The following is a 14,442-nucleotide window of genomic DNA, read 5'->3' on the forward strand; positions in this document are numbered from 1 at the left end:
GTCTCTCCTACTGGAAACTCTACTGAATGAAAATGCCCTGTCTCCCCTTCACCCAGCTAAGAAATAGGGTGATTTGGTGATAGATATTTAGCAAAAAATACCCCTTTTTAACTCCGAAGAAACACAGAAAGAGGAGAAGAGACCTTTTTGCTTTCAGTTGGGCGGGCTCTTTAATGCGCCAATCACAGAGCAGCTCCTCTCTATAAATACCAGCCGTCTGCCTTTCTCTAGTCTTAGTTTTTTTTTTTCCCTTCTGATTTTAGAAAACACGAATCACTATGTCGGAAACGGCGCCTGTTGCAGCTCCTGCTGTCTCCGGATCTGGGGCAAAAACTTCTACTAAAAAACCGAAGAAGGCGGCAGGAGGCTCTAAAACCCGCAAGCCTCCAGGTCCCAGCGTGACCGAGCTGATCACCAAGGCGGTGTCCGCTTCCAAGGAGCGCAAAGGGGTCTCGTTGGCCGCTCTTAAGAAGGCTCTGGCCGCCGGAGGGTACGATGTGGAAAAAAGCAACAGCCGCATCAAGCTGGGGCTCAAGAGCCTGGTGAGCAAGGGCACCTTGGTGCAGACCAAGGGCACCGGCGCATCCGGCTCTTTTAAACTCAACAAGAATCCGGATGAGACTAAGGAAAAGGCGCCCAAGAAAAAGGCAGCGGCAAAGCCTAAGAAACCAGCTGCCAAGAAACCCAAAAAGGCTGCGGCCGTGAAAAAGAGCCCGAAAAAAGTCAAGAAGCCAGCAGCTGCCGCGGCCAAGAAATCAGCCAAGAGCCCGAAAAAGGTGAAAGCTGCCGCCAAGCCTAAGAAGGCAGCCAAAAGCCCGGCTAAGGCCAAAGCGGTGAAGCCCAAGGCGGCCAAGCCCAAGCCGACGAAGCCAAAAGCAACGAAGGCTAAGAAGGCAACGCTCAAGAAGAAATAAAAGGGTTAGAAAGAAATTTGTCATACAGAGAAATCCAACGGCTCTTTTAAGAGCCACCCACCCTTTCCCAGAGGAGCTGAAACACCAGGTTCACCTCAGTAACCTCGTGCTGCTTTTCATGAGGCGCACAACTTTAAGAAACGAAAGTAATACAAAAGAGGGAGACGTAAAATGATCGGTTTCGTACATTTTCCTTCTTTGCCCGCGACAAGAAACAACATGGTATCCATTCTTTAAAATGCGGGACGCTGGTCCATTTATATTTTAGAGGGGTGTATTAAAATCGATCTAGAGGATCGGCCCAAATTCATGATTACTAGCAGCCAAACAGGTTTTCGCCCCTACCCAGTCAGGAAAAAAAAAAAACCAACCCTGAGGGGAACGAGCTTTAACAATCATGCTTATTGTGTAAAAGGTGGGGGAGGGGAGGCATGTGGCCATTCCTCGCACATCAGCTTCGGTTCGGACAGGATTTATTGTCTAAGAGGAGGGGAGAGTGAGGACAGTGTGTGAGGGATCTAGACACTCACTCACTCACTCACTCACTCCTTCCCAGCTGACAGTGATGGGATCAGGATCAGGATCAATTCCTTTGGTGGGTTTGAAAAGCCCGCGCTCTGCAAGGATTGGCCTGTGGCAACTCGTCCCCGCTTCTTTTATTGGGGGTGGGGGAATCACTAGTTTCCCACGTAAATTGATACCTCCTCACACGGGGATTTTTGTTTATCTTCAAATGAGATTCGTCTGGTACTTACTTGGAAACCTTTATTCTCTGAAATCAGAGCACTACTAAGGAGGCGGGGGGGGGGGGGGAGGAGGCATTTTTGAGTTTGTTCTCGTTCCTTGATTAATACCCGTTCTGTTCATACTCTCCTCCATCGCCACGTCCGCTTTCTATCTTTGTTTCTCTCCCGGGCTGGGCTTTCAGTCTTTTAACCAATTCTCTAGAAATCACATCCTTACTAATGCTTCTCAGAATGACCTTCACCGGGATACATTAGGAATTCCCTAAGGGTTGGGAGGGACATTTATATCTAGTGTAAACCTCTGTCAGTTGGTCCAACTGATAACAACGGGTTGAGATTGATATCCAGTATGTGGACCTGCCGTTGGAGAAAAAGGAAACACATTTGTTCCAGAGGGTTTTACAGATATTTTCTTACAACACAAGAATGTTGAGATTCAGGAATCCTAGGCTTTATTCCAGACTCTAGAGGGGAGCGTTTTCTATAGTTACAGACACTTCTTCCCCTTTCCATCTTTAATGTGACCCCCTTCTATACAGACCCTTCTAACTTGTCCATGTTCTAGTCCTCCCCCTTCACCATCTCCTGTCTCCTGCTCCCTCACCAAGCTCCTCACCCCTCTGTATTCCAGGTAGAAGAGTGGTTCTCACACTTTTGTACTGGTGACCCCTTTCACATAGCAAGCCTCTGAGTGCGACCCCCCCCCCCTTATAAATTAAAAACACATTTAAATATATTTAACACCATTATAAATGCTGGAGGAAAAGCGGGGTTTGGGGTGGAGGCTGACAGCTCAAGGCCCCACAGGTAATAAGCTCACGACTCCCTGAAGGGTCCCAGCCCCCAGTTTGAGAACCCCTGAGTTAGAATATATACTCCTTCATCGTGCCTGCGTGCCAAAAATGGGGGCATGGAAACTACAGAAAAGACAGTCTCCCTGCTTTAATTTCCAGTGCCTGAAACCACAGTGATCCTTGGTAGATGCCAGGAGTTTTTGCAGGGGAAGTTCTGCTCAACGGTCTGAGCAGGGACAATAGTAAGGGAAGCCAAACTTCAGACAATTTAGTTGCCAAACGAAAAATGCTCTGCTGAACATGTAGGGACTGAGAGTTTTCAGAGGCTAACAACTTGGCCACACTGGGGTAGATGTTCATGGGGATAACAAAAAGGATATCCCTGACACTTTTGTGGCCAATCTGCTTAATGTTAAGTATGTACCTTAAAGCATGGAGGAGCTTGAGCATCTCAAGACAACAATTGTGAGAACATTTTAATGTGGGCAATACAATGTATTTTCCTCCAACCTTGATCAATGGCTGAACTTTTTCTTTGTGGCAATTATATTGATGTCAATGAGATTGCATTGGTGTAGACTATGAATGTGGTGATGTGCAATTGATGCACTCTGCCAGAATTAAACAAGGTTGGGGTTGACAAGCCCATTATTATACATCCTTTTAACTTTTTTTATTAAAGATATAGAATAGGAAAAAGCAGTTCAAACATAGAAATGTAAAGTATTAAACAAGGCTTTAATTTTAACAATATCCTTTGTTCCCTTTCCCTTTAGCTGGAGAGAGTTTTAGAAGGAAAACCCCTGTGATGGTATCAAAGATGGTAATAAATGTCCTTTTGGGGAGAAGAGAAGAAGCTTGTTGACATGGGCTGGAGCTGTTGTTGTTAAAGTGCAAATCCATTTCATCCAAGGTGGTGTATACAATTCAGCTGGAGCTGGTAGATGTCAATGTTATCTGTGTTCGTCTCTCTGGCCAGGTCTGGTAGACATCACAGTCTCAGGATGAGGATGATGAAGGGCAAGGGTCACAGGTGATGGTGGGGATGACAGCCATGATGCTGAAATTTGCTTCAGAAGCCTCTGTCTATTCCACACACAGCCAAATCTTTTTCTTTCAGGACCCAAAAAAGAGAATGATGAGTAGAATAGCCAATCCCCTCATAATTTTGCCCACCATTTAGGCCTAATATCTGACACACCAATTTTGGTTCATTAATTTATGGATCCACATTCTCTTCTTTACCAAGCAAGATCTTAAAACAGATCTTGAAATATACCAGTAGACCTTTTAATGTAAACTAATTCAGTCTTTCTGCCTCCTTTTCAGACCTTATGCCTTCAAAATTTGTTGTTATAGGTTATTGAGGCAACTTATTAACATTTACATACATTTTACAGAGAGCTCACAATTAGGTCAATTTCTTGGCCTAATTCTCAAAATACCCCCATCCTATTTTTAAAGGGGCAGCTCACCTTTCTACCATTACAAAGTTGATATATATACTTTTTTAAAAAAACAACAACAAGGAGTCTGGTGGCACCTTAAAGACTAACAGATTTATTTGGGCATAAGCTTTCGTGGGTAAAAAACCACTTCTTCTTGGATCGAAGAAGTGGTTTTTTACCCACAAAAGCTGATGCCCAAATAAATCAGTTAGTCTTTAAGGTGCCACCGACTCCTTGTTGTTTTTGTGGATACAGAATAACCTGGCTACCCCCGATATTTTTTTTAAAGGCAAACAATACAAATAAAATAAAAACATATTAAAACTGTATTCAGAATGACTAAATATAAATAATACAAACCCATTTGTGGAAGTAGCTATTCAATGGTCCTCACAATGCTCAGCCCCACAAGAAGATCTCCTTCTAATCTCTAATAATTAGAGAACAATTTAAGACCTGAAGTACAATGTTTTTATATCCTTTTCCCCCTACTCCGACTAAATATTATACCTCTGAAAATTCTTCTTATTAGTATAAATGTTCAATCTCTAACTTTTCCTTAATTCCTGACCATGTTTACATCGCATTTGAATACTTTCCATAGTCTGACCACCTGTTGAGTTGGACTATATATCTTTATATTCTTTGCTCTGTTCTGAATTTGAAACCTTTCAGTTTAATCAAAAGTCCAGTTATGTCTGTTTCATGAGACAGGGACAACAGAAGCTCCTGATCTGCCTTCTTTATCCAATTCATTATGTTTCTGTTCCTTAGCCTTGTGAAGTCTTATCCAGAGCTTCAAATGTACCAGATTTTGGTTTGAAGACCTGCCTCTTCTGCTATGCTGCTGAGTCTGGTGAAATGTCCCTGATCTCAGAGGCACTCCCATCCAAATACCCTGTAGTGCAGCCTGAGAGAAAGTGCACTGAACTGAGAGTCAGTTGTTCTGAATTCACTTCTACTGAATGCTGTTTATACTTCTGGGAGTCTTTATTTTCCTCATACCTACAAAATCTCTGATCTTTTTATGTAATGATTGCATACTATTTTTTTGCCACAGGACCTCTGCCTTACTCAGTGAAAAAAGTGGACAGAATTCAACTAATGAGTCAGGGTCGTGCAGTGCATGAGGCTGATCCATGTAGGACCTCAGTGTCATTTTTTGCAGAAGTTGAAATGTATATAGTGAATGAAAAAGTGGCTTGCAGGAAGAGAAAGGATGGTCTCAGGGTTAAGGTTTTTGACTGCGTCCCTGGGGAATTAGTGTCTATCCCTGTCTCTGGCAGATAACCTAAGTGTGTCTGGGCAAGTCACTTGATGTAACATTTTCCGCAGGTAGCCACTGATATTGTGCTTCTCCTTTGAATTAGTGCCTTACAGGAGACACCTGGGGCTTGACTTGCAGAAGGTCTGAGCATTCACAGCTGTAAACGAAGCCAATGGGAGCTCTGCTCTGAATATACCCAGTGTTTTATAAAATACTAAGGGTTAGAAAAAAGCAGCTTCCTGGAGACTGAGTCCTTCCATACTAAAGCTATTTGGTGAACTCCCAAAACAGGAGTACACATTGCTCAAAGGTCCTTAAAAGGTTTGTACTTCTGTGAACCCTAGAACGCCTATTTTCCTCATATCTGATCCTGGAAGACAGACAAGCATCATTCCCACCTTTCAGGTTGCAAAAGGCCCAGCAAGGCAAAGATGAGAATGGAAACCAGGTCTTAATTATCACAAAAGCAGTGTTTACCTTTTCTGCCACAAGTAGGGTGCATGTGTTAAGTTCATGGCCCAGGCTATGGTTCCTGCTAGCCTTGCCTGCTCTTTAACCGCTAAAGAATATTCCTCTCCCAAAGCTAGCAATGCAACCCAGGATTCTCTTTGGGGTTACCACAAGATGTGAATGGTGAAAAACAATAATAATAACTAATGACAATTGTGACTAATAAATACATGTTTCCCATTTGTTAGAACTCCTACTTTGCAAACATATCTATGTACAACTGAAGTTGGGCCGGCTTCTTGTAGCGTTCTCTCTTTGTTCAGGGAGAAATAACCTGGTATTCAGAGTACTAGTAATCCTCCTGTGAGACTGAGAGACATGAACAAAAGGTATCTATTTAAAAATAATCATCAGTAGTAAATAGGAAAAGTAACCAGAATGTTGTATCGTTTAAAACTCCTGCGGCTTAAAAAAAGAGAGGCCAACGTCCATCAGAGGACAGTAGAGGATAAGGAATGAGAAAGGGCAACAAGTTTTTCAACGGCTTTTGAGAACCCCCTTCAGACAGTGTTCACCCATGCTTTCCTAAGATATGAAGGTTCGTACTAAACTGGTACAGTGTAGCCTGTGCGTTGCCACGCGTGCAGGTATAAACGCCTTTTCTAAGTATTGCCCCCGAGCCCCCCTTTGCATATAAGCAATTCAGAAGCTGACCGCTTCCCAACATGAAACAATGATTTCTGCCTCTGAGGTAGAGGAATGAGTTCCTTTCTCTGGAATGGGAAAGCAGGCTGGTTTTGTGAGCGATTATTTCTGCAGTCGTTTTTACGCATTAGTCACACTGTGACTGTGTCACATGTACTGTGAAAGAAACAGTAAGAATGAGCATACCACCAAACGAACAAATTTAACGAATGGAAGAAAAAAATGCGGTGTCCCCCGCTTTATCTTCTGATGAAATAAATGTGCACGTTTCGTTCACATTAACCCTCCCTGTACAGACTTTGGAAAACACAGGGGAGAGACGATGCGTCCGGAAACCTGATTGGTCAGATTTTGATGCAGTCTGTAAATGTTTGAAAATCAGGGGATGGTTTAAAAAAAAAAAGAAAAAAAAAAGCCACAAATATGAAGATCTCTGGATGGAAGACCCTCCGGAAAGGAAGATCATAAGCTAAGGGCAAATACAAAGTTCAGCTGGGAAGTGGCTCTTATTTTGCACAATTCACAGAGACGGGCGACATTGCCAGAAACCGCGGGGTTGCATTACAATCCTAATTGCTGCAAGCAGGACTTTTTCATGGATTCTAAGGCCAGAAGGGATCATTGTGACCATCTAGTTTTGACAGTGTGTCTCGGTATTACAAACGAAGGACTTATCCTCGATCGGATCGAATCTATCTATTTTAGCTTCCTTCTTAAATTCAAATCTAGAGCAGCGTACCCCTGCCACCAACGGCGAGTGGGCTGGGAAGGAAGAGAAGAGGAGAGGAGGGACGGACAGCAAACTCAATAACCCGCCTCTTTTCCTCCGAAGCACGCCTCATGCAGGCATCGGCAACCGGAGGAGGGGGAGTTCGGTGGAAAACAGGGCCAAGGTTCCACCCCTTTTCTTGAGAGTTCTCAAACAGGTCGGCTCCCAGACCATATACGGAGAGTACAACGAGCCAAAGCAACTTGCTTGTTCTGGTTTTCTGAGAGCGGTGGTTCCACGGCGGTGGCATTATGTCTGGTCGCGGCAAAGGTGGTAAGGGCTTGGGAAAGGGGGGCGCTAAGCGCCATCGCAAGGTGCTCCGTGATAACATTCAAGGTATTACGAAGCCGGCTATTCGTCGTTTGGCGCGCCGTGGTGGCGTAAAGCGTATTTCTGGCTTGATCTATGAAGAAACCCGAGGAGTGCTGAAAGTGTTTTTAGAGAACGTGATCCGCGATGCTGTCACTTACACTGAACATGCCAAGCGAAAGACTGTGACTGCTATGGACGTAGTTTATGCTCTGAAACGCCAGGGTCGCACTCTCTACGGCTTCGGGGGCTAAGTTTCCATCCGGCTTTAAAGTTGAAACATCCTCAAAACCACAAAGGCTCTTTTAAGAGCCACCCACACTTTCACAACGAGAGCTTAATTACTAGTCTGGTTTTGAAATTGCAGAGTGTGTGTGTGTGTGTGCGCGCGCGCGATAAATTATGTGTATTTTGTTAAGTTTTCGGAGTGTTTTATTTTCTCACTTGATCTAAATCATAGATCACGTGGAAAGAGAAGGATTAATGCTCTTTCGCTGCAGAGGGGAGGGGGCTGACTAAACCCCGTGGTCAAAAGCTTTATGGCCGACCTTTATTCTCGGACAAAAGCTGTTTCGTCAGCTCTCCGGATAACGAGAGGCAGACCAGCGTGGGGTTCGCGGGAAGACCTTTCTGCTGCCTTACCCGCGTCGTGATAGTTCGAAAAACGTCACGAGAAACAATTGATGGGTATAGTGCAATAACGTCCACTCTGACTAAAAACACTAGTGTCCGTTTTGGTTCCTCCCGCGTTTGGGGAGGACAAAAGAGATTTCCCGCTTTGTTCCACAGGGCCCCCTATTTCATACACACTTTTTCATTTTGGTGGAGAAGATATGGGGGGCATGAGAAGATGTCAATCGAGAACATATTTAAGAAATACAATTGATAAGTGACCTTTGGTGTCCTCTGAAGCTTAAGGCAGGACTGAAGGAGAGTAAAGAGGTCCTTCCTTCATAAGGAGTCAAGCGCTTCTTAGCCCCAGAGGAAGAATCGTAGGATAGTACTGTCACCTTCTAAAAGCCGATAAATTAGCACACGAAGAGACTTTTCTATGTAGTCAACACATCCTGGGGTTTCAGTGTTACCTTCCGGGGATTCGTGCTCGTGCAAGTTGTTCATATGTGAGATACCGAACATCATTCCCGCTTCTTCGCAGTACTGTATCAGAGATTTGGCCCGTTTGGAAGTGAAATATAACGAGACGACGAGCCACGTCTTTAAAGTAGAGAGAGAGGTAGAAGGTGAGGGAGGGAGCGGCGGAGTTTCAGAGAGAGGGGGGAACCGCAAGAATCGGACTATGGGGACATCCAGAGAGCGCGAGTTTCGTGACCTGACCGTTAAAATCCAGTTTGGGCGAGACTTGTCCCGCCGACGCTGGGGGGTGGGGAAGGGCGGGTCGGATGTTTCGCTGCACAAGCGCGGGCTTTTCAAATGTTCAAATTGTCCAATGATAGCTGGCTCCATGTCAACAACGAATCAGAAAGGAGCACTGGGCTATATATACCGCCGGAGCCGGGGGGCTCTACCTTACTTTGTTCTTTTGCGCTGTTTGTTTCAGAGTTGTGATTGAGAGTTGCTGAGAATGGCCCGGACCAAGCAAACCGCCCGTAAATCCACCGGTGGCAAAGCCCCCCGTAAGCAGTTGGCCACTAAAGCTGCCCGGAAGAGCGCTCCTGCTACTGGGGGAGTGAAGAAACCCCATCGCTATCGACCCGGCACCGTGGCCCTGCGAGAGATCCGCCGCTACCAGAAATCTACCGAGCTGCTCATCCGCAAGCTGCCCTTCCAGCGCCTGGTTCGTGAAATCGCCCAGGACTTCAAGACCGACTTGCGCTTCCAGAGCTCGGCCGTTATGGCCCTGCAGGAGGCCAGCGAAGCCTACTTGGTGGGGCTCTTTGAGGACACCAATCTGTGTGCTATTCACGCCAAGAGAGTCACCATCATGCCCAAAGACATCCAGTTAGCCCGGCGTATCCGAGGCGAGAGAGCTTAAAAGTTTACATCCTCCACCTTTTGGCAACTAGGAAACCATTACGAAAGATCCAAAGGCTCTTTTAAGAGCCACCACATTCACATTCAAAAGGAGCTGCAACACACTCGTCATTTGTGCACCCTCAATCGTCATACATGCATAATCAGGTTTATGTAAAAAACAACAACAAAAAAAACGCTGAGAAAACCACATAACATTGTAGCCCTATCCCTGACGAAATTGCTGTTTCCCCGAAATACATCCTCCTGCACTTAACTCTTCCCGTGAGTTTGGTTTCTGCTATTTGTGTCTCACATCGTGCCGTCTGTTGCGTGAGCTCGTCTAAGGATGGTGCTTAGAATGCTTAGACTTTCCATATCCAGCCCTAGGCCTGAGACAGGTGTGCCTCTGCCTGTCTTCCACTGGTTTGCGTACATTGCACTGTGGTTTAGGCAGGAGATGACAGGATGCCTACCGTGAGGCAGTAGTGCGCATAACTAGAGGTAGAAATGTAGGTGCCTATGGGATTTTTCTCCTAACAGATTAAAGAACATAAAAGAATACAAACCTCGTGCGTAGGTCAGTGGCAGTGACATGTTCAAACAAACTTCGTTAAAACACTCACCGCCCCCAAACCGGAACAAATGCAAAAAACTCTTGTACATTTGATTAGTAATTTGAAATTTAAAGTGACATTTTCTCATTACAGGCAATACAGTTAGAATCGTAAGATTTCAAAGGATATTGATACACAAATTTCTGACTGTCAAAGGTGTTTTTTACATAAACCTGATTATGTATGTATGACGATTGAGGGTGCACAAATGACGAGTGTTGCAGCTCCTTTTGAATGTGAATGTGGTGGCTCTTAAAAGAGCCTTTGGATCTTTCGTAATGGTTTCCTAGTTGCCAAAAGGTGGAGGATGTAAACTTTTAAGCTCTCTCGCCTCGGATACGCCGGGCTAACTGGATGTCTTTGGGCATGATGGTGACTCTCTTGGCGTGAATAGCACACAGATTGGTGTCCTCAAAGAGCCCCACCAAGTAGGCTTCGCTGGCCTCCTGCAGGGCCATAACGGCCGAGCTCTGGAAGCGCAAGTCGGTCTTGAAGTCCTGGGCGATTTCACGAACCAGGCGCTGGAAGGGCAGCTTGCGGATGAGCAGCTCGGTAGATTTCTGGTAGCGGCGGATCTCTCGCAGGGCCACGGTGCCGGGTCGATAGCGATGGGGTTTCTTCACTCCCCCAGTAGCAGGAGCGCTCTTCCGGGCAGCTTTAGTGGCCAACTGCTTACGGGGGGCTTTGCCACCGGTGGATTTACGGGCGGTTTGCTTGGTCCGGGCCATTCTCAGCAACTCTCAATCACAACTCTGAAACAAACAGCGCAAAAGAACAAAGTAAGGTAGAGCCCCCCGGCTCCGGCGGTATATATAGCCCAGTGCTCCTTTCTGATTCGTTGTTGACATGGAGCCAGCTATCATTGGACAATTTGAACATTTGAAAAGCCCGCGCTTGTGCAGCGAAACATCCGACCCGCCCTTCCCCACCCCCCAGCGTCGGCGGGACAAGTCTCGCCCAAACTGGATTTTAACGGTCAGGTCACGAAACTCGCGCTCTCTGGATGTCCCCATAGTCCGATTCTTGCGGTTCCCCCCTCTCTCTGAAACTCCGCCGCTCCCTCCCTCACCTTCTACCTCTCTCTCTACTTTAAAGACGTGGCTCGTCGTCTCGTTATATTTCACTTCCAAACGGGCCAAATCTCTGATACAGTACTGCGAAGAAGCGGGAATGATGTTCGGTATCTCACATATGAACAACTTGCACGAGCACGAATCCCCGGAAGGTAACACTGAAACCCCAGGATGTGTTGACTACATAGAAAAGTCTCTTCGTGTGCTAATTTATCGGCTTTTAGAAGGTGACAGTACTATCCTACGATTCTTCCTCTGGGGCTAAGAAGCGCTTGACTCCTTATGAAGGAAGGACCTCTTTACTCTCCTTCAGTCCTGCCTTAAGCTTCAGAGGACACCAAAGGTCACTTATCAATTGTATTTCTTAAATATGTTCTCGATTGACATCTTCTCATGCCCCCCATATCTTCTCCACCAAAATGAAAAAGTGTGTATGAAATAGGGGGCCCTGTGGAACAAAGCGGGAAATCTCTTTTGTCCTCCCCAAACGCGGGAGGAACCAAAACGGACACTAGTGTTTTTAGTCAGAGTGGACGTTATTGCACTATACCCATCAATTGTTTCTCGTGACGTTTTTCGAACTATCACGACGCGGGTAAGGCAGCAGAAAGGTCTTCCCGCGAACCCCACGCTGGTCTGCCTCTCGTTATCCGGAGAGCTGACGAAACAGCTTTTGTCCGAGAATAAAGGTCGGCCATAAAGCTTTTGACCACGGGGTTTAGTCAGCCCCCTCCCCTCTGCAGCGAAAGAGCATTAATCCTTCTCTTTCCACGTGATCTATGATTTAGATCAAGTGAGAAAATAAAACACTCCGAAAACTTAACAAAATACACATAATTTATCGCGCGCGCGCACACACACACACACACTCTGCAATTTCAAAACCAGACTAGTAATTAAGCTCTCGTTGTGAAAGTGTGGGTGGCTCTTAAAAGAGCCTTTGTGGTTTTGAGGATGTTTCAACTTTAAAGCCGGATGGAAACTTAGCCCCCGAAGCCGTAGAGAGTGCGACCCTGGCGTTTCAGAGCATAAACTACGTCCATAGCAGTCACAGTCTTTCGCTTGGCATGTTCAGTGTAAGTGACAGCATCGCGGATCACGTTCTCTAAAAACACTTTCAGCACTCCTCGGGTTTCTTCATAGATCAAGCCAGAAATACGCTTTACGCCACCACGGCGCGCCAAACGACGAATAGCCGGCTTCGTAATACCTTGAATGTTATCACGGAGCACCTTGCGATGGCGCTTAGCGCCCCCCTTTCCCAAGCCCTTACCACCTTTGCCGCGACCAGACATAATGCCACCGCCGTGGAACCACCGCTCTCAGAAAACCAGAACAAGCAAGTTGCTTTGGCTCGTTGTACTCTCCGTATATGGTCTGGGAGCCGACCTGTTTGAGAACTCTCAAGAAAAGGGGTGGAACCTTGGCCCTGTTTTCCACCGAACTCCCCCTCCTCCGGTTGCCGATGCCTGCATGAGGCGTGCTTCGGAGGAAAAGAGGCGGGTTATTGAGTTTGCTGTCCGTCCCTCCTCTCCTCTTCTCTTCCTTCCCAGCCCACTCGCCGTTGGTGGCAGGGGTACGCTGCTCTAGATTTGAATTTAAGAAGGAAGCTAAAATAGATAGATTCGATCCGATCGAGGATAAGTCCTTCGTTTGTAATACCGAGACACACTGTCAAAACTAGATGGTCACAATGATCCCTTCTGGCCTTAGAATCCATGAAAAAGTCCTGCTTGCAGCAATTAGGATTGTAATGCAACCCCGCGGTTTCTGGCAATGTCGCCCGTCTCTGTGAATTGTGCAAAATAAGAGCCACTTCCCAGCTGAACTTTGTATTTGCCCTTAGCTTATGATCTTCCTTTCCGGAGGGTCTTCCATCCAGAGATCTTCATATTTGTGGCTTTTTTTTTTCTTTTTTTTTTTAAACCATCCCCTGATTTTCAAACATTTACAGACTGCATCAAAATCTGACCAATCAGGTTTCCGGACGCATCGTCTCTCCCCTGTGTTTTCCAAAGTCTGTACAGGGAGGGTTAATGTGAACGAAACGTGCACATTTATTTCATCAGAAGATAAAGCGGGGGACACCGCATTTTTTTCTTCCATTCGTTAAATTTGTTCGTTTGGTGGTATGCTCATTCTTACTGTTTCTTTCACAGTACATGTGACACAGTCACAGTGTGACTAATGCGTAAAAACGACTGCAGAAATAATCGCTCACAAAACCAGCCTGCTTTCCCATTCCAGAGAAAGGAACTCATTCCTCTACCTCAGAGGCAGAAATCATTGTTTCATGTTGGGAAGCGGTCAGCTTCTGAATTGCTTATATGCAAAGGGGGGCTCGGGGGCAATACTTAGAAAAGGCGTTTATACCTGCACGCGTGGCAACGCACAGGCTACACTGTACCAGTTTAGTACGAACCTTCATATCTTAGGAAAGCATGGGTGAACACTGTCTGAAGGGGGTTCTCAAAAGCCGTTGAAAAACTTGTTGCCCTTTCTCATTCCTTATCCTCTACTGTCCTCTGATGGACGTTGGCCTCTCTTTTTTTAAGCCGCAGGAGTTTTAAACGATACAACATTCTGGTTACTTTTCCTATTTACTACTGATGATTATTTTTAAATAGATACCTTTTGTTCATGTCTCTCAGTCTCACAGGAGGATTACTAGTACTCTGAATACCAGGTTATTTCTCCCTGAACAAAGAGAGAACGCTACAAGAAGCCGGCCCAACTTCAGTTGTACATAGATATGTTTGCAAAGTAGGAGTTCTAACAAATGGGAAACATGGAGGGTTCCCTTATTAATTATTTCAAATAATCCCAACACTGACCAGGACTGCATATTGTGCAACTGAAAGTCTGTGACTTGAAATAGGCAGCTAAATGTCATACCCTAAAAAACTTGATGCTAGTACCAGTTTGCCAGGTCTCAGAGTGGCAGGTAAGACCATGTGGTCTTCCTGTGGTTTTCCTAAAGTGAGGTTGTAAGTGAAAGTCAATACCAAAGACAGAAGATACATTTTCTATCTTTGCTCTTATTTTCTTTCCCTTTTGTGCACATTTTTCTTGTTTTGTCTTTGTCATAACCATACATCCAAGGGTAGCCTAGAATTCCTTCTTACCTGTAAGGGGTTAAGAAGCTCAAATAACCTGGTTGGCACCTGACCAAAAGGACCAATGGGGAGAGAAGATACTTTCAAATCTTGGGGGAGGGGCTTTGTTCGTGTGTGTTCTCTTGGGAAGCAGAGAAGCATCAGGTCAGAAAACTCCTTCTCCTATAAACCACCCTAAAATGAGTCTCAATATTGCAAAAAGAGTAAGTAAGGCAAGGCGCATTAGATTATCTTTTGTTTTAGCTTGTGCATTTTCCCTTTGC

General features: G+C 45.5%; 4 protein-coding genes across 5 annotated transcripts; 3 read left to right on the forward strand and 1 right to left on the reverse strand.

Moving 5' to 3' along the window:
- The first annotated feature begins 252 nt into the window (after positions 1 to 252).
- LOC102935163 (histone H1) lies at positions 253 to 3,100 on the forward strand. Its single transcript, XM_037883545.2, has one exon. It carries the CDS (start codon positions 279 to 281, stop codon positions 912 to 914), a length of 636 nt encoding a protein of 211 aa, XP_037739473.1. The 5' UTR covers positions 253 to 278; the 3' UTR covers positions 915 to 3,100.
- A 4,188-nt stretch (positions 3,101 to 7,288) lies between these two features.
- Positions 7,289 to 7,820, forward strand: LOC122465426 (histone H4). The gene has a single exon (XM_043544935.1). It carries the CDS (start codon positions 7,345 to 7,347, stop codon positions 7,654 to 7,656), a length of 312 nt encoding a protein of 103 aa, XP_043400870.1. The 5' UTR covers positions 7,289 to 7,344; the 3' UTR covers positions 7,657 to 7,820.
- Positions 7,821 to 7,961: 141 nt separating this feature from the next.
- LOC102945196 (histone H3) lies at positions 7,962 to 9,719 on the forward strand. 2 transcript variants are annotated; one of them, XM_043544862.1, is made up of 2 exons: positions 7,962 to 8,643; positions 8,961 to 9,719. In XM_043544862.1, the coding sequence occupies exon 2, from the start codon at positions 8,985 to 8,987 to the stop codon at positions 9,393 to 9,395; it is 411 nt and encodes a 136-aa protein (XP_043400797.1). In that variant the 5' UTR covers positions 7,962 to 8,643; positions 8,961 to 8,984; the 3' UTR covers positions 9,396 to 9,719. The 2 variants fall into 2 exon arrangements, with proteins under 2 accessions (XP_043400797.1, XP_043400799.1); XM_043544864.1 differs by having other exon boundaries at positions 7,962 to 8,089.
- Positions 9,720 to 10,038: 319 nt separating this feature from the next.
- On the reverse strand, positions 10,039 to 12,419 carry LOC102935609 (histone H3). Its single transcript, XM_043546962.1, has 2 exons — positions 12,052 to 12,419; positions 10,039 to 10,729 (listed from the first exon to the last, which is right to left on the reverse strand). Exons 1-2 carry the CDS (start codon positions 12,356 to 12,358, stop codon positions 10,308 to 10,310), a joined length of 729 nt encoding a protein of 242 aa, XP_043402897.1. The 5' UTR covers positions 12,359 to 12,419; the 3' UTR covers positions 10,039 to 10,307.
- Between the last annotated feature and the right edge of the window lie 2,023 nt (positions 12,420 to 14,442).

The sequence above is a fragment of the Chelonia mydas genome, chromosome 1, assembly GCF_015237465.2.
Source record: "Chelonia mydas isolate rCheMyd1 chromosome 1, rCheMyd1.pri.v2, whole genome shotgun sequence".
NCBI lineage: Eukaryota > Metazoa > Chordata > Testudines > Cheloniidae > Chelonia > Chelonia mydas.

Excerpts from the sequence above, each read along its gene's own strand:
- LOC102945196 (XM_043544862.1), top strand. The coding sequence starts at position 8,985 with ATGGCCCGGACCAAGCAAACCGCCCGTAAATCCACCGGTGGCAAAGCC.
- LOC122465426 (XM_043544935.1), top strand. The coding sequence starts at position 7,345 with ATGTCTGGTCGCGGCAAAGGTGGTAAGGGCTTGGGAAAGGGGGGCGCT.
- LOC102935163 (XM_037883545.2), top strand. The coding sequence starts at position 279 with ATGTCGGAAACGGCGCCTGTTGCAGCTCCTGCTGTCTCCGGATCTGGG.
- LOC102935609 (XM_043546962.1), bottom strand. The coding sequence starts at position 12,358 with ATGTCTGGTCGCGGCAAAGGTGGTAAGGGCTTGGGAAAGGGGGGCGCT. Across the intron at positions 10,730-12,051 it reads CACTCTCTACGGCTTCGGGG|AGTTGCTGAGAATGGCCCGG; the intron begins GCTAAGTTTCCA and ends GTTGTGATTGAG.